The following is a 13247-nucleotide window of genomic DNA, read 5'->3' on the forward strand; positions in this document are numbered from 1 at the left end:
TTTATTAATTCTTCACAGCTACCCTTCTTCAGAGAATTTCACCTGGGATTGGAAATACAGCATGTGGGGTGATTTCACAGCCCTCTGCAGCAAGTCTGGCTTTCTTGAGTGACTTAGAAGTGATAAATCCAGAAATAGATGGGCCCTGGACAATGCACTTCTCCAGGTGGAATTGTGGGGCCTGAAGACATTCCATTACAATGTGGCATCCTGTTTCCTTCTTGGGAGACTTGGCAAAATCCTACTCTGGATAGCAGCTGCATAGTTGGGTGCTATTCCTTCTTATGCCCAGGTCTGCTTGTGAGCATTAGAATTGATGGTGTTTCCAGATTAATCCTGATTGTGACCTTAGTGCTCTTGTGATTCCAGAGGTAGGAGCTAGGGCAAGTCTCCCTAGGCCTGGCCCTGCCATGTTCCTCCCTCCCAAGTTCTTCTGAACTGAATAATGCCAGCGTCATGTGACTGGTGCTCATGGCCAGTGGAGCTAATGACTCCTCACAGCCTGTCAAAAGGAGTCAGTTCACTAATTCAGGTATCAGCTCTAGAGGTAACAGAAATGGAGTCATGTCACTGGATTATTGGACACCTTGGTTCACTTTTCTATAGCAAATAAAATATGTGTCCAATGTTTACAATTTTAGAAAAAAAAAACATCCAAAAAAGGTTTGGAGTTTTCTTGGTTCTATTTTGGTTTTTGTTTGTTTGTTTATGGAGTCAAAGCAATGGTACAACCAGTAGGGCACTTGCTTTGTATGTAAACGACCTGTGTTCAATCCTTGGCAAATCCAAATGGTTCCTCGTCTAAGCTATGATTTCTGAGCACAGAGCCAGGGGTGAGCTCTGAGCACCTCTGGGTATAGCTCAATAACAACAACAACAAAAGTTCTTAGTAGTTTCTGCTATGGGCGTCTGAGCCTCCCCATCAATTCTGCCCCACATTCACCTGGGGCTGTGATGGGGCCACTATCTAAATGCCACTCTTGGCCCCTCTTTTGGCAGATCCTTCAAGCCTGATTTCATCCTGGTTCGCCAGCATGCTTACAGCATGGCACTGGGAGAGGACTATCGCAGCCTGCTCATAGGCCTGCAGTATGGAGGACTACCAGCTGTCAACTCCCTCTACTCCGTCTATAACTTCTGCAGCAAGCCCTGGGTGGTAAGTGACTTGTAAAATCACCCCACGTTCCTTATCTCCAACTCCAAGTGAACGAGTCTGAATCAGGATCACACATGAAATAATCCAAACCAGGCTGAGGATGAAACACATATAGTCTGGCAGTCTTCTACCTCGTATCTCCACCACACTGCCTGCCAGACTGCTATTTTTATTGAGTACAAAGACCTCCCCTGGGTGGGGCAGTAAGGACAGATAGCTCAGGCTATCCTGAGCCAGTCCTACCAGGTTTACTAGTAAGGCAATCTATGTTTTGGGGTAAATCAAAGTTGTAAATAAATATACAAAGGAACCAGGAATGATCTTTGTTTTGGGTAAAATAAGGTGTAACCTAACAGTGACTTGCCAGACTGGCCCTGAAGCTCCTTATCCCCATTCCTCTGTAAAAAAAAAAAAAGGCCTGGAAGGATGATAGCAAAGGAAGAATATGCCCCAGTGGTACTGAGGGCTACAAGTGCTACACCTGGCAGTGTTCAGGAGAAAGAGTATATGTCACTGAAACTCAAACCTGAGATCTTGCTCACACTACATCTGCACTCAAGCTCTCTAAACTCTCCTTGGCTTGAGAGAAGACATTTTTGGTTTTTGTTTTTGATTCTGGGTCACACTCAGCAGTTTTAAGGTGTTACTCCTGGCTCTGCACTCAGAAATCACTCCTGGCAGGTTCAGAGACCATATGGATTCTGAGTATCCAACCCAGGTCATCTACACACAAAGCAAATGCCCTACCCATGTGCTATTGCTTTGACTCCTGGAGGCATTTTTTGTTTTGTTTTGTTTTGGGGTCACACCTGGCAGCGCTCAGGGACCACTCCTGGCTCAGGGGACCATATGGGATTCGGGGATTTGAACCACAGTTCTTTTGCATGCAAAGCAAACGCCTTACCTCTATGCTATCTCTCCGACCCCTGAAGGCATTTTTTAACACAACTGAATAAGCAGCAGCTTGTTGAATGTGTCCCTCCTCCAATTAGGGTCAACAAATATTACATAACACTATAGAGTGAAGTAGTATCATGTCATAAAATTATGAGTGATAGTTGGATATCCTCCTGTCCTTACTAAAAATCTATCGTTTCATTCTTGTTGTTCCTTGCAAGTAGAGGAACACATTTATTGATCACTTCCTGTGGATGAGTCATAACATCGGTTATTTAAATGGTGATGGGAAGGCCAAAGAGATAGTGACAGTTATAAGGTTATAAGACCTTGCACATGGCCAACCTAGGTTTGACCCAGCACTCCCTAAGATCTTCTGGGACCTGCCTGGAGTAATCCCTGAGCCCAGAGTTAGAAGTAAACATGAGCACTGCCAGGTATGGCCCAAAAACAAACAAAAAAGAATTTACCAAACAGGCATGCTCTTCAAGCTCATGTTCTCCTCAGAACACATATTTCTCTTGTTTATCTCTATGTATCTTTGCTTGTATTTTCTACTCTGGAGAATCCTAGATGTTTTCTTGAATGCATACATAGTCCTTCCCTTTCTCTCCCCTCATGTTTTTTCAAGTAAATTTCATTCAGTAAAAACATATTTTGGGGCCAGGGAGATAGTATAGCACGAGAATGCTTGACTTGTACATGGCAGATAGAGGTTTGATCCCCAGAATTCCATGTAGTCCACTTGGCCCCCAGGAGTGAGCACAGAGACAATAGTAATCCCTGAGCACTTCCAGGTGTGATGCAGAAAAAGAATGTTTTCATCTTACCCCCTGCATTGATGGATGTCTTCATCTGTTTCAATCCCAGAGAGACTATATAGATGATAGGGGTCCCCAAGAAGTTACCCAGAGGGATGAGGTAGGCTTGGCTCCTTCCATACTGCAATATTCATACAATGATATGCCCACCTTGAAAAACTGATACTGACACTATGTACCAGAACATGCCATCATTAAAGCAAAGCTGGACCATATGGGAGCACAGTGCAGGGACTGTGAGCCCCCGGGTGCTGTGTGATGTGGGTGAGGGAAGTCCTGCCTCCATAGCACACAGCAGGAGCACAGTATGGAAAAGACATGCCTGAGCTGTTGGGAACGGAGTATGGAGGGGATGGCCTGGGAGATTGTGCTCATTAATGTGATCATTCCTAACACTGCAGTGTGCCTAGGTGGTAGGCTCTGCTTTGCCTTTTGATACTGAGAATAAAACCCAGGACCTTTCTATGTGCAGAGCAGGTGTAATTGCCACCTGCATGTGACACCCAGATGCTGCTTTTAATACACAGTTGGTTTTATTCTGACAACTGTTCTACAAGGGGAGACCCCACTTGGCTCTTTTTCCAGGTAAGGAGACTGAAATTCAAATTCTAAAGCGGCTTTCTAAGGGGTTGGAATGCAGATTCCAACACCAGCATACTATACTCTTGACAGTGCACCGTATACACTGGGATCTGCCCTATATCCTGTGCTCTGTCAGAGCATTGCAGGCAGGGTTTGGGCTCCAAAAAGCAGGTGTTCAGAGCAACTGCTGAGGACATGAGTAAATGTTCATTGATTTTCAAGATGTTGAACTTAAGGTGTATCAGAGGTTGAGAGCAAGTCCTGTTCTAACCTTTAGCCCTCTCCAGGAACAGCAACAAGGCTCAATTCCAAAAGATGACCAAGACTAGGCATCAAGTGGGTGCTTGGCCACCCAAAGTGAGTGGCCACTGAGCTCCTTCCTCTTCTCTCCTAGTTCTCACAACTCATTAAGATCTTCCATTCCCTGGGCCCGGAGAAGTTTCCGCTAGTGGAGCAGACCTTCTTCCCCAACCACAAGCCCATGGTGAGTACTGTTTTCTTGCCATGGAAGTCTCTTTTTTGTCCTTGCAAAAGGAGAAGGTGGGTTCAGAGCAATCCCCTAAGTTTGGGCTTATGAAGAACCCAAGTGACCCTCATGGGAAAGAGTCATCTTTCTGGAGTGTCTTTTCTTGCAGTCAGGTTAATGACAAAGGTGAAAGCACTGCTTGGGACACTGAAAATTCTCAGCAAGTCAGGGGACTAGCTGAGCCAGTGTGAGTCAGCCAAAGGCTAGAGCTCAGGGTTTAAAAGTTGGGAAAATCTGTCTGTTCTGTCCCTGGAGCCTAGGGATTTGGTTTTAACAGTCATGTTGATGTCATGTTTTCTTAATGAAGGCAGTTTCATTACTTCAAATGTGGACCTTTTCTGTGACACTGTCTGTGAGGAGTGGTTAGAGCATCTGTCAGAGAATGTTGCTCAGTTGCCGCTTAGGAGAGCATCTGTCAGAGAATGTTGCTCAGTCGCCGCTTAGGAGAACTGATTTTGCATCTGTGGATGAGGTGCAGAGATCTCTCATTCTACAGAGATGTGGGCCAGAGCAGCTCTGAGAATAGATTGTGTGGATGGTGAATAGTCTGCATGGAACTTTTGAAATAGGGCAAAGGAATTCAGGGTCACATGTCCAGCCTGGTCTGGGGCGGTGTGTGTCTGTGTGTATGTGTGCATATGTGTGTGAAGGGAACATACCCTGCTGCATCTTGGGGAACTGGACAGTGACTAGATTATGCAAGCATTCCCCACTGGGGACCATGGTCTATTTGTAGAATTCTAAGCATGGGCTGCTGAAGCAGATGTTGGGGTATGATAACACTGATGGGCAGGCTGTAGGCATTGTTGGGTGGGATGAATCTAACCAGAAGTAGATTCCATCTCCCTATAATTGACCAATGGAGAATCACCTTTGTGCTGGCTGGAAGAAGGGCAGGCAGAACTTGAAAATTTCCAACAAGGCATGAAAAAACAAGAAAGTTCAGGCTTCACTCAGTCTGAATCCCAGTTCTTATGATGGACCAAAAATTGGGTATTGACTTAGCCATATACCCCTTAGATTCTGCCAAGATTTCCCCTTCACGTGCCAGAGAAATTTAATGTCATGATGTAGTAAGTGCCATGCATGACATGTGGTAGGTGTTCAAAGTAGTGTGACTTAAACCTGGAACATTTTCAACCAGGTGGGATGAAAATTGGGGAAAGTTGCCTGCAGTCAGCCACTGAGTGGACAGACCTAGCTTCGAGCTCTGGTCTTAAGGGAGGGTCTCATGAGGTCCTGGCATTCCCTACTTGGAATTTTAGGCATTTGACATCAAGGATATCATTCTCCTCTCCACTTTCTCTGGGTTGAAATTGTTAAGAAGAAAAGAACAAAAGCCAGATTAAGATCCCAGTCTGGTAAAAATCTGTGTCTTTGAAAGACAATTAGAGCTTTAGATGCCACAGAACTTTGGAGAACCTGGACCTTAGAATTAGGGAAGAAGGGCAGTGCTAGATTAGAAGCCAGGAGGAAATAGAAGTATGTCTCCTAAAACTAGTCTTCTTTGGGGAAAGGTCAAGGTAAGCAGGCTTCATGCTGGAGACATGGACAAGAACTTGGTCTTGCTGTGAAAGTGAAGTGGAAGGAGTAGAGAGCCAGGGACTGGCCTTTGCAGGGCGTATTGAACCCCCAGGACACAAGGAGGTGAGAGGCCGCATATGTGTGATAGAAATAAAACCACTTTACTGTTTAGAATAAAGGACACACTATAAAAAGTGAACATTATGCAACATTACAAGACAATATACATTCACGGAATATAAAATTCATAAATAACATGGAGGAAAACTGTAAACAGTGCTACAAAATTTAGCAACAAATACATTCCTTCCAGATAGGGTTTTCTCTGGTTGGTTTCTCTCCATCACTTCTGGGTGTAAGGACAGCAGACTGGCCAAGGGGATGAACAGGGGCCTGGGAGGGTGTGAAACACCTTCACTCAGAGCAGGAACCATTTCCAAATTCTTCCCCACACCCCTGCTCCCAAAAGCCAGTGGGGAGACACTCTGTCTGGTCCCTCTACCTGCTCCCATTTTGTTTGGTTTTTGCCTGGAGATGATGAAAGTTGTTCATGTTTTATAAAATGCTTTTAGTCATGTTTTCATTTTCGGTAGCCAGGATCCAGACCTGGCTGTCTGCTCAGGGTTAAGATGCACATTGGTGATCATCAAGTCCAAGATAAAGGGCTGGGCCAGGGAAGGACAGTGTCTCCGGAACTGCCTCCAGCACCATGTTCTTTAGTTGTTCAAGAACCATGGGGTAAAAAATGGTGCTCAGGGGCTCAGCTCTGCCGCTAACATGTAAATCTGAGGCTGGAAAAAGGAAACAGAATCACCTACAGCCTCGGGGCATCCTGGCCAAAGAAGCAAAGAGCCCAAGTGTGCTCTTTCCTTGCTTGAAAAGCAAGAGAGAGGCCCAAAGGAGACACCCTCAAAATGTTGAGGAGGCCCCAAAATCCCATGGCCCTGGTTGTTTAGAGGAAACCATAGCTGCCCAGTTGGGCGGGCAAAGGCATTAGACAGAAAAAGAGCTATGAGTGACCAGGCCCAACAACTTGCCAGACACTTGCTTTCTTTACTCTCCTCCTTCTGGCTCCAGCAAGTGGGTGGAGGTGGGTGGTGCCACTGGAGGAGGAGCCTGGAGAGGCTCCGGGTTGGCTCCTCCTCATTTCCCATTTGCCAGTCTAGCTGCTGCCTGCACAGTAGAAGTGCATCACCCTCCATTCCACAGTAGAATTTGATTCAGGAAAATGGTGGCATGGGGTTTCATGTTGTTGTTGTTGTTGTTGTTGTTGTTTTCACTTAAGCACAATGTACACATTGAACAGCTACACATGACACAAGATTTAGCAAAATAAAACATTCACAATATGATTGAAATACGGAAGTGCCTCGGCTACATAAATGACTTTAAATTATACAGTAAGTGAACAGGTGAAATAAACAAAGCTATAGCTTATAGAAAGCTCAAAACCGCCCTCTGACAGCATCACTTTTCCCAAGGACTTTTCTCTGCACAGGACCTACTGTTCTCCTTGCCAGAACCAGGAGCATGGGACAGAAGTTCTCCCCACTTTCCCACTCTGCAGGTCGCAAGAGGCAGCTCACACACAGGCCTGACCCTAAGTCCCTCCACCTGTGAGAGGCAATGACCCCAAGGGGATGAAGAGTGGCCAAGAGCCCCAAGAGGGAGATGGTGATGTCTAGTGGCAGGAGGGCACTTGTGGGGGTTGGGTCAGGGGCTCCACTTTGCAAGATTTAGAGATTAAAAGAAAGAAAATCTCACATCAAGCCTAAGGCTCTTCCCTCAGAGACCACCAGACCATCCATCACAATAGCTTGGTTTCATACTGCCCCACGGGTGGTCAGGCCACTGGGCTCCCACCTGGCTAATGCCAGGACTCCAAGGTAACAAGATCCACCCCAAGGAGACCTGCTGTCTGTTCTGCCTTTTCCAGGACTCTGCCCACCCTCTGCCTAGGCCTATGTGTGTGTGTGTGTGTGTGTGTGTGTGTGTGTGTGTATGTATGTGTGTATAGATGTATGAATGTGTGTGTGCAAGGCACTGCAATGCATCGTCTGCTGCTGCTTTTATTTTTTTCTGTCCTGTCTCAATTGGCAGCTCTGTTGCCTAAAATGGAATGAACTGAAGATACAAATGGTAACAGAGGATAAAGACCCAGAATCTGAAAAAAGGCGAGCCATCATGTTCAGTGCCACTTTCCTGCCAGCCCCGACTCTGTAGAAGAGGCCTTCTCATCTACTCAAATCATCTCACAGTCAACTGGAAACAAAATAATCTTATGGACTCAGGGAATTTATATTATTGTCTCAGTTCCATTCCCCACCAGAAAAAAATTAAAACCCACATTCACAACAAAATGCTTCTGCTAGCTGATGGCAGTCAGGTTTCCTCCAGGGATCCCTCCCCTAGATTTAATTCTATAACTCAGAGCATCAATAGGTGGGGTTTATTCACCCTTTGGTGAACTGGGGGAAGGAGGCCAGCTGCTCCTCTACCACTACTTCTAAGCCAAGATATTTCATATCTAAGCCAATTCAGTAAGGCCCAATCAATGAAGGCCCCAAAGATGAATTAGGAGAATAAGAAAAGGGCAGAAGACACCCCCCCCCCAGCTAAGGGTGATCATAATTTCAAATTCTGATTAAAAGGGAAAAAAAATAAGATCAACTTGGAATGTCATCATTTTCTTCCAACAAGCAACGACAACAAAATAGAAGAGATTAAACTATTGGCATATTTAACAGCATTGAACAGAATTCTGTGTCCTGTAAAAAATAATTAACTTATTCCCCGTGTAGGTATATGCAAATGTATATAAAGACACACCCTCCTAGGTGAACTAAATGCTACTCTGGAAATAGTCTCTATCCAAATCTACTTGGCTATATTGGTGAATGGTGGATGGTAAATGGTGATGGGTGGTTTTTTTCCAATTTACATGAAGACAAGTCCCTGGCCAAATCCCCCAGAGTTTTCCAGGGGGAAATGTGCTAAGCAGTGGGGTGAGGAAAGATGCTAATCTAGCAACTTGCCAACTGACCTCAGGCAGATGTTTAAGTCTTTACTGACTAAGAAAGTTCCACTGGTCTGGATGCTTTGCTCCAGACTCAAAAATTTCTGATCAACCCAAGCATCACTAGCCTGGGGAATTGTGTGTGCCACCTCATTTCAGATCCTCCTTTACAGCTTCTCCTTTTCTTCCCTTCCTCTTGCAAACAGACACAGACAGATACAGTCAGGTGGGAACATGCAGTAGCATCTCCTCGGTGTTTCTGATCCTCTGCACACCTTGCCTTGATTTTCCAACTCCTCTGGACTGACCCTGAAACAGTGGCCTTCCAGCACCTTCATTGTCTATGTCCTTTATGTGCTGGGAGGAAGAGAGGAGTGGAAGAAAAAAAAACAGGAGGAGGTTCTGGGAAATGGTGAGATGGGGAAGGAGAAGATAGGGTAGGTATTAATAATACCCAAAGGGAAGGGACGGTTTTTCAATTTTTGTTTTCCTAAAAAAATAGAGATTATATTATCACGAAGAAGAGGAAAGTATATCCCTCATTCTTTCTGGTCTGCCACCACAAATTCCCAGGTGGAAATGGGTGGGTGTGCAAACCAAAAAGAAGGGGTCATAAAGGGCCAGGAGGGTGATCCCAAATCAACTCCATATTGACAGCACAGACTTTTCTTTAAGTGTTCGAAGTGCGAAATTTGCAAGGAAACAGGCACTAATTTCATTGTCATCATCTGGGAAGAGTTAGTGTCCGAGGGAAGCTCAGCAGGAAGGGAGGGAAGTGAGGCAGGATGGGGTCTGGTGCTCAGGGGTCAGTGGCATTGATGGTGCTTTTGTCTGGGGGGGCCCATCCTCGGTACCAGCTGCAGTAGCCGCCCTTCTGCCGGATGCAGGCGTAGTGTTTGGACTGGTAGCCGGGGAAGCCGAAATTGGACAGCATGTCGGTCCAGAGACATTCATTCTTGGAAGTCACAAAGCATGGCAGATAGTAGCAGGATTTGATCTGCAATGAGACAGAAGCCAAAAATGGGTGGGGTTGGCAAGGGTGGCCCAGGCTGATGCTGGCCAAAGGCTGGGACTAGTCACATCAGCCCCTTAAGGGGATATACTTGTAGTGAATAATTTAGACTGTAAGAACACTGAGCCCTGCTGGGCCCTGCTGCTTCTATATTGTCCAGTTTACTTCTCAATGCAGCTTTGATCACCCTCAGACAGATAATAAAGATCTGGGGGATAATGAAGTTGTTGGGAAAGATGCCAGGCATACCAGGGTATAATTCTCATGGTCCTCTGAGAATCACCAGGTGTCAGGGTCCTTAACACTGCAGGGTCCAGGTACCATGGCATCCTAGGACCCTTGTGCTGAACCAGCAGACCTGGGAATTGGATCTCCTGAGCACTGTTTAGAAGCCTCTTTACAAAAGTAATAGAGGCTCAGAGAGATAAAGTGACTGGTCATACATCTGGACTTTAATCTTGGAAAGACTATTCCCCCCTCTTAAACTGTAGCAAGCAAGGGTGAGTGTTGTCAGCTGTTTTGCAGGAACCAGGAAATCCAAAAGCATAATAGAAAGCTCCAGTTTGGCGATCAAGCTTATGCTGGGCTGGAAGCCAGGACTTTGTGAGCTGGGGAATACCATGCTCTTTACTCTCCCTCTGCCTTGACTTCCTCATCAACAAAATGGGGCTAAGAGTCACACTAAATGCACAGGAGTGGGTGAGATTAAGTGAGATCATAACCCAGCTATACACCAGGGGAAGTTTGAGGGCCTGGGCTTTGTGTGTAGTCAATGGGCAGGGCCTGGCTGAAGAGTGGTCTTCTAAGCTCCAGCAGGACTGCCCAATGACCAGGTTCCATAAAGTTCACTGAAGATGGCTTAGCAGGGCTCCTCCTAACTGCCTTGTGCCCCTAAATCTGCATAGAGGCAGAAAGAACTCTCTTTCCCCTTCACTGCTCAGTTCAGAGGTGGGAAAACCCTGCACTCCTTACTCCCATCACCACCCTCCCATCTTACCTTGCAGTTACAACCCAGATGGTAGCGATAGTTCAGCCCCTTGCGCTGTGAGAGTGTGAGCCGGTCCCATCTCTCGACGAAGTTGCACAGGCCAGTGTATACCTTCCCGTCATAGATGCGGCCTTAGAAACAGAGAGGGGCTTGGTTCCACACATGGCCACATGGCTCCACGCATAGTTCCACATACATAGTTTCACACATGGCTCAGGCAAAAAGCACCCAGCCAGTCCAAATACAATGTGCTATGTCCCCTGCCAGTCAGAACTGTATTTCAGTGCCTTTTCTCAGACACTGCAGCCCAGCGTGGCAAAGATGGAAAATGAAGCTGAGAGGGGAAATGAACCCAGGAAACATGCCGACATGACAGGTTTCTCTCCCCTCAGAAGGGCATTTAAGTCTGAGGTTTTCTTCTTTCATGACCCAACGGCCTAGAGGTGGGTGATTTTCTAAGATGGCTGACTCCATCTGCCAAAAGAGCCCAGGGGAGTGAGAGGAACAGACATTATTATTGCCTCCTCTTGACTCAGAGCAAAGATGACAGAAGTAGCTAGAGGGTAGCCCAAGGGCAAACAGCCTATCCTGTTGGCAAACAGCCACAGTCTGGGCAACCTCTCCTTCCCCACCCTCAGAGCCCGAGGCTTTTACCTGTGATCAGGTACTGGTACTTGTTCACCTCCAGCTTTAGGCCACAGAGACTCTCTGATGCTTCAGTGTGAATGTACTGCACATGGGGCATCTTGGTGAAGCCTCGGTACATCTGTGGGCAAAAGAAAGTTCAGGTTGGGGCTCAGAAAACAGAATAGCACGTGCTGTGGATCTGGTTTCTCTGATCAAACACCCTCATCTCAGTGCTTTCATCTTCATGAGGACTCCTTGTCTCAGCCAGGCCTGCCTCCTTCTTCAAGGAAACTATTCAGCCAATGACACATCCCTGCTTCTCACCACAATTTCCTAGGTACTTTCCAGGTACGTGCCATCACTTATGAGGACTCCCTCAAAGAATATTGGTGAGCCAATCTGTTGCCCCTATACCAACGTTTTTCCTGCTTAAGTCTGCACCCTCATCAAATCCCAGAAGGGGCCACAAAGACACCCTGCCCTGAGGGTCAGACACAGAACTGGTAGGAAGCTATCAGCTTCAACCAAGTGTTTCCATCTTCCATGCTGTCCAGACCATTACATTCTACTAGCCCAAAGCACTGGAAATGGGACCCAGAATCCTTAAATGTTCAATGGGACATATCTGTGTGTGTTTCATCATTAAGAGGAGAACCAGGTGAAACTGCCCTGTAATTTTTCCTCTATACTATATTTGAATACAGCCTTCCTCAGTTTATTGCAGCCACCTGTACCCCCACCTCAGGTTAGAGACCATTTTGACTGTGTCACAACTGGGAGGCAGAGGGTGGTTGCTACTAGGGCCTGTGGCTAGAGACCAGGGACACAGTCTCTAATGCGGGGGCAAAGGACAGATTCCCAGCAGAAATCTGGGTGGTGGTAGCTAAGGGTTCCTGCAGTCATGTGCCCAGGAGGCTCTAAGGCTGACCAGTGCTACTTGTGGCTCCTCTACATGAGGGCTCCCAAGCTGCCCCTACCCGGATCCTTAGTACAAATAGGCTCTGAATAAGCTCTGGTGGTCTCTGAGCTTCTCTCAAGGGGTTCAATAGGACAGAGTCTCACTACAGTTTCTGGCACAAGTTATTCCTTTGCTTCTGGCGATTAATAAAATGCCAGACATCAGCTCCCTGGAGTCTCATCCTTCAATCTAATGAGCTTGTGTTTGTCTCTTTCCAGTGGCGACTAGCTGGCTAGAGGAGGACCTCGGGGTCACATGGGGCCTATTGTATCTACAGAGTCTGAGAGTGTTTGGCTTGATGGAGAAGTGGGATTTGAGGGGAGCACTGCTTTCAATGTGGTTGACCATCAGTGCAGATGGTTGCAATTTACCATACGAGCCTCCTTTCTTAATTCTATGAACCTGCTGAAGGCAAACAATCCCTCCAAAGAATGAGCCTTTTTAGGGGCTCAGTTCTGCTCCAGGGGAACAGTTACAGTGAATGGAATCATTAACAATAGCCTGGGAGAGAGATCCCCAAGCCAAGAGCAGAAACTGCAAGGAGCAGCTCAGGAGCAGTACAGCCACCAGAATAGGACGTGTATTCAGTATCCCCACCAGTACCCCTATCTTACCCGCAAAAGCCCATTACTTTGTGTTCCTCGACTCGAAAGGCTCAGCTACATGTTATAGGGCAGCATATCTAGAAAGGCAGATGCATGTAATGGAGAAGCAACTGGGTAGGAGAAACCAGACTAAACTAGCTTGTGCAAGTACTGACTCTTTTTTCTTCATCTTAACACAGAGCAGAGCATCAAGCCCAGGAATGGGGATAGAATATGCTAATGAGAAGGCCATGGGGTGGCCTGATCCACAGTGGGCATGCTCAGAGGAAGGACAACCCCCCCCTTTTTTTGACAATCCCCTGACTTCAGGCTATCAAGGCTCTTTCTCTAGGATTGAGCAGATGAATACCTGTGTCCACATTCTTCCCTGTGTACAATTAAGAGGGTTAGGAGGAGCCACCAATTGATCTGCAGTAGCACAACCCCTACCCCCAATAATGGATGATGGCTTAAACTGAAGTGAAATAGTGAAAGAGGACTAAATGTGCCATCCTGTACAGCCTTGATAGCAACTTACCAACAGTCCCACTCCTAT

The 13247-nt window shown here is 46.5% G+C and overlaps 2 protein-coding genes across 2 annotated transcripts in view; one reads left to right on the plus strand and one right to left on the minus strand.

The window, feature by feature from the left end:
- Positions 1-13247, plus strand: part of SYN3 (synapsin III) — a 367029-nt gene that overhangs the window by 155343 nt on the left and 198439 nt on the right. The window contains exons 5-6 of the mRNA XM_049783129.1: positions 1000-1156; positions 3851-3954. Coding sequence (XP_049639086.1) covers positions 1000-1156; positions 3851-3954 — 261 coding nt within the window. The remainder of the gene's footprint in view (positions 1-999; positions 1157-3850; positions 3955-13247) is intronic.
- The window catches only part of TIMP3 (TIMP metallopeptidase inhibitor 3), a 49214-nt gene continuing 41611 nt past the window's right edge, over positions 5645-13247 (minus strand). The window contains exons 3-5 of the mRNA XM_049783133.1: positions 11177-11288; positions 10532-10653; positions 5645-9519 (exon numbers count right to left, since the gene is read on the minus strand). Coding sequence (XP_049639090.1) covers positions 9322-9519; positions 10532-10653; positions 11177-11288 — 432 coding nt within the window. The 3' untranslated portion in view covers positions 5645-9321. The remainder of the gene's footprint in view (positions 9520-10531; positions 10654-11176; positions 11289-13247) is intronic.

This window comes from Suncus etruscus, chromosome 11 (genome assembly GCF_024139225.1).
Source record: "Suncus etruscus isolate mSunEtr1 chromosome 11, mSunEtr1.pri.cur, whole genome shotgun sequence".
Lineage (NCBI taxonomy): Eukaryota > Metazoa > Chordata > Mammalia > Eulipotyphla > Soricidae > Suncus > Suncus etruscus.